The 4726-nt window shown below is 46.8% G+C and overlaps 1 protein-coding gene across 1 annotated transcript; it reads left to right on the top strand.

Moving 5' to 3' along the window:
- The first annotated feature begins 1717 nt into the window (after positions 1 to 1717).
- On the top strand, positions 1718 to 3337 carry LOC105985911 (PRAME family member 8-like). Its single transcript, XM_013016627.1, has one exon. It carries the CDS (start codon positions 1718 to 1720, stop codon positions 3335 to 3337), a length of 1620 nt encoding a protein of 539 aa, XP_012872081.1.
- Positions 3338 to 4726: the final 1389 nt, after the last annotated feature.

Below are 4726 nucleotides of genomic sequence, written 5' to 3'. Positions count from 1 at the left end.
TTCAAGTCTCTTTTCCACACAACTGAAAAAGAGAGGAAGGAAGGAAATAAGGGAGGAAGGTAGGCAGGAAGGAAAGGAGGGAGAGTCAGTAAGAGGGAGGAATGAAGATAGGAGGGAAATAAGGAAATAAGGAAGGAAGGGGTTGTAACCTGCCTCATGGCCCTTAACCTGCTATGACTGGGATCAAAGCAGTAATGGGGACCAGACCATGGAACTGAGGTTTGGGGTAGCAGGGGACCTGTAGCCTTCCGCTAGCTTCAGATTCCAAAGTTCAATTAACCAAGGTTTTGATTGGTTTTTATACAGGGAAATGTGTACAGAAAGTAAGGATAAATTATAACATATGACAATATTTGGTATACAAGTAGTAGATGACTTCCTCACCTTGGAAAGTACAGCTAAGCAGTAAACACCTTACACTTTGCAAAAAACTGTGTCTCCCACAATGTTCCCACACAGTATACTGGGGAATAAGCCTCCACCCAGGTAAAAAATGAATTCCCCTGAAACCCAGACTGATTGACCTATCCAGGAAACTCTCAGTGTTGTGACACTATGTGGGAAGGAAGTCTATCAAACTCCCCATCATTTTGGGGTCTCACAGCTTGGAATGTTGCCCACGCACAAGAAGGAAGGAAGGAAGTTAGGAAGGAAGGAAGGAAGGAAGGAAGGAAGGAAGGAAGGAAGGAAGGAAGGAAAGAAGGAAAGAAAGGGGAGGTTAGAGGGTAGGAGAGAGAGGGAAAAGGAGGGAAGGAAAAGAAAGGTAGACATAAATGACCAGATATGATGGTGGATGCCGTAAGTTGGGCTGGCTGATCTTGGGTTGTTTGTAGGTGCTGGCCATCAGACAATCAGTGGGAATGTCATGAGAAATTAAGGTGCTTGGGTAGGATCTCTTTTGTGTTCAGTTTGTTATACATTTGAAAGAGAAGCCAGGCAGTGTCAATGAGGCTTTGGGGGTACATGTGTCCTGTGCATATACCATCAGAAATCTAGAGTGAATTCAGCCTGGAAAGAACTGGAATATAATCTTGCTTTTCTAAATGATTATCAAACACCCAAGTGCTGGGCAGACCCTGACTGTCTACATTCGACTCCCCAGAAAGTCAGAAGTAGTATTGTGACTCAAGTAGTAGAGCCTTAGCCTTGACAAACAGAAGTAACAGAAGGTAGGGGACAACATCCAGGCTCAGAGTTAAAGTTCTAGGGCCAGTACAAAAAAAAACACAGAAGGAGGGAAAGAAAGAAGGAAGTAAGGAAGGAAGAAAGGAAGGAAGGAAGGAAGGAAGGAAAGAAAGAAAGAAAGAGAAAGAAAGAAAGAAAGAAAAAATGAGGGAGGAAGGAAGGGAGGGAGAGAAGGAAAGAAGTACAGAAACAGAATTTCCTGAACTCTTTGTGGATCTTAGAAAGATGAGCTGGATGCTCATGTTGGGTCCCTTACTGGCTCAGCCAATGGAACACCTCTGGGAATGTCTGGAGGGATTTCTGTAGATGCATGGGAAGTCTTTCCATTGCATTGTGTTTTAAATTTCAAAGAGAAGCTGCTCTGTGTAGGTCACACCTTTAACCCTATCACTTTTTGGTGTACTCCACTGATTGGATTCTTCTCAAGGGCAATACCCTAGCAAGGTGTGATCTGAGACGCTCAGAAATCCCATCAGAACCTGCACTCTGATTGGAACCTCTGCAATGGAGAGGGTGGGGTTGGGGTATAAAGATGCCCAGGGATCAGAGAAGAGCACCAGAGTCCCAGAGCCTGCAGTCAGTGCCTGGCCCTGCTGGGATTCCTAGAGCTGCCTCACACTTGGTCCAGGACTCCTCCCTCAAGATGAGCATCAGGACTCCTGCCTCACTCCAGCATCTGGCCATGCAGAGTCTGCTGAGCTACCAGGCCCTGGCCACCTCTGGCCTGGAGGATCTTCCAGTGCTGCTGTTCCCTTGGCTCTTCCAGGAGGCCTATGCCAGGGGCCACACAGAGGTGCTCAAGGCCATGGTGCAGGCCTGGCCCTTCTCCTGCCTCCCCCTGGGGGACCTGGCCAAGTCACCAGACCTGGAAACCTTCAAGGCTGTCCTGGATGGGCTGGACCTGATACTTGCCAACAAGGAGCGCCCTCATGCGGTGAAACTACAAGTGCTAGATCTGCGGAAGGAGAACCCAGACATCTGGACACAGGGCTACACATCCATGGCCCGAATCGTTCCCTCAGGAGTTCTGATGGACAGACCCACAAGAAGTCGCCATTCAGGGATGACTGAAGAGCAGCCCTTCTTGATTGCCATTGACCTGACCATCAAAAATGGAGCCCAGGATGATCTCCAAGCCTACCTGCTCCAGTGGGCCAGAGAGAAGAAGGAAAGAGTCCAGCTGTGCTCGAGGAAGCTACAGATTCTCCAGAGCTCCTTGTCCAAAGTCTACAAGACTCTACTGGTGGTGAGTTTGGACTCCATCCAGGAACTTGTCCTGAATGAAGTAAGCTGCTCTGTTAAAATGATTTTCAAGTTGGCTCCTTACCTCAGGCAGATGAAGAACCTTCACATCCTCAAATGCACCAAGATTAGGTCCTATCACCAATATACTCAATTTGAAGAATGGATTTATCTCCACTTCTTCTGGGCACAGCTGAGGCACCTGCAGCACCTGCAGGAGCTTCATGTGCATGACGGCTTCTTCTCTGATGGAAACCTGCCCACTATCCTGAGGAGACTGACGCCTTTGAAGACCTTGTCTCTGAATGAACTTAGAATGCAGGATGCCGACCTTTGTTTTCTGGCTCAGTGTCCCTGCACCAGGAAACTCAAGCACCTGCATCTGAGGAATTTGGTCCTGAACACCTTCAGGCCTGACCGCCTGAGAACCCTGCTGCAGCCAGTGACCAGCACCCTGGAGTCCCTGGCCCTGGAGTTCTGTGACTTCACTGATGACAGGCTCTCTGCCATCCTGCCTGCTCTGATCCAGTGCTTCCACCTCAGCTTCTTCAGTTTCTATGGAAACAAAATCTCCATGGCTGCCCTGCAGAACCTCTTGAGACACATGTCCAGGCTGCGCCACTTGAGACTAGGGATCTATCCTGCCCCTCTAGAGAGCTACCATCTTTCCCGGGATCTGAAGCAAGTGCTCTACAGCCCTCGGAGATTTGCCCAGGTTCAGGCTGATCTGGCACAGGCACTGACACACATGGAGACAACCCACAAGGTCCAGATCTGTGTCAATAAGGATAGTAACTGGAGCAAGAAATATTTTTCCGACTCAGATTGTGAATTCTATATCCTGTGCCCTGATGGCTCCTGGGTGAAAACAAGGAAGGGTTGTGCAGGACTTTCTGCTCTTGCTGAGTAATCAGGCAACTCTCTCCTAGAATCTCTTCTCAGCATCAGAAACAAAAGCCAGGAGAGAAGTACATTGTCCAGGAGACGTAAACTCCAAAGTTCACTGTGGGTGTATGACACAGGGAGCCTGGTCCTGACCTCTCCAATTCAGTGGTAACTCTGGAACCCTAGTAGTCTCTGAGCACTTTGGGGATACATGTGCCCTGTGCATACACCATCAGGAATCTGGAGTCAAGTTTGCCTGGAAACATGTGCAACACCATTTGTGTTTCTAATGGTTGTAAGCAAACCTCTAAGTTGTGGGGCAATCTCTATCTAGAATGTACTGTATTACTCAATCAAAAATAAAAAGAATGGAAACCCATGGTACCGTGAGATCATTTTGTGGCACCAGAGACTGAGAATATTGCGTATGGTTAGAATGCTAGCTACTCAGCAAGTCTGAGATCTGAGGATCCCAGTTCAATGCCAACCTGGGCATGAAAGTCCTTGAGACAATCATCTCCAGAGAACTTCCCAAAGAGCTACAAGTGGAGCTCTGATCCAATAGTAAAGTTCTGGCATTGAGCACAAAAGCTCAAGGCCAGCACCTGGGTGCTAGACCAGGCACAAAGGCACACACCATCAAACCCATGCCCAAGGTCAGGCAGACATAGATCACTTCTGGGGAAAAGTTGTAAGAGAAAACGGCACATCAAATATCAAATGATATCACATTCCAGCCAAGAGAAATCTTTCTACATCTCAAACCTATTTGGGGATGAGAATGCTCAGTAGAAAAGCTATAGTGGAGGACATGGAAAGACCTCCCATGCTCTTGAATTGGCAGACTTAATATAGTGAAAATGGTAATACTGCCAAAATTAATATACAAATTTAATGCAATTCCTATTAAAATCCCAATGATATACATCACAGAAATACAGAAAACAGTCCCAAAATTCATATGGCACAAGAAAAGACCTAGAATAGCCAAAACAATTCTAGGGAATAAAGACAACATGGGAGGGATATCCATGCCGAACTTCAAATTCTACTATAGAGCTATAACAAAGAGAGCATCGTACTGGTACAAATACAGACCCGAAGACCAATGGAATAGAATAGAAGATCCAGAAATAAATCCACAGGCCTATGGTCAGCTGATATTTGACAAAGGAGCCAAAGACATACAATGGAAGAAACACTGCCTCTTCTACCACTGGTGCTGGGAAAAATGGGCGGCCACATGCAGAAAACAAAAAGTAGACACCAGCCTATTACCATGCACCAACATCAACTCAAAATGGATTAAAGACTTTCACCTTAAACCTGAATCTCTGAAACTACTGCAGGACAGAGTAGGAGAGACACTTGAACTAATAGGCACAGGAAGGAACTTCCTGAACAGAGTCCCAGG

Source organism: Dipodomys ordii, unplaced genomic scaffold, assembly GCF_000151885.1.
Source record: "Dipodomys ordii isolate 6190 unplaced genomic scaffold, Dord_2.0 Scaffold32, whole genome shotgun sequence".
In the NCBI taxonomy this organism is placed as follows: Eukaryota; Metazoa; Chordata; class Mammalia; order Rodentia; family Heteromyidae; genus Dipodomys; species Dipodomys ordii.
Note: the sequence above shows the minus strand (reverse complement) of the source record. Positions and strands in the feature narration are given on the sequence as shown.

Bases quoted from the DNA above. Each gene is read 5' to 3' on its own strand.
- LOC105985911 (XM_013016627.1), top strand. From the start codon at position 1,718: ATGCCCAGGGATCAGAGAAGAGCACCAGAGTCCCAGAGCCTGCAGTCA.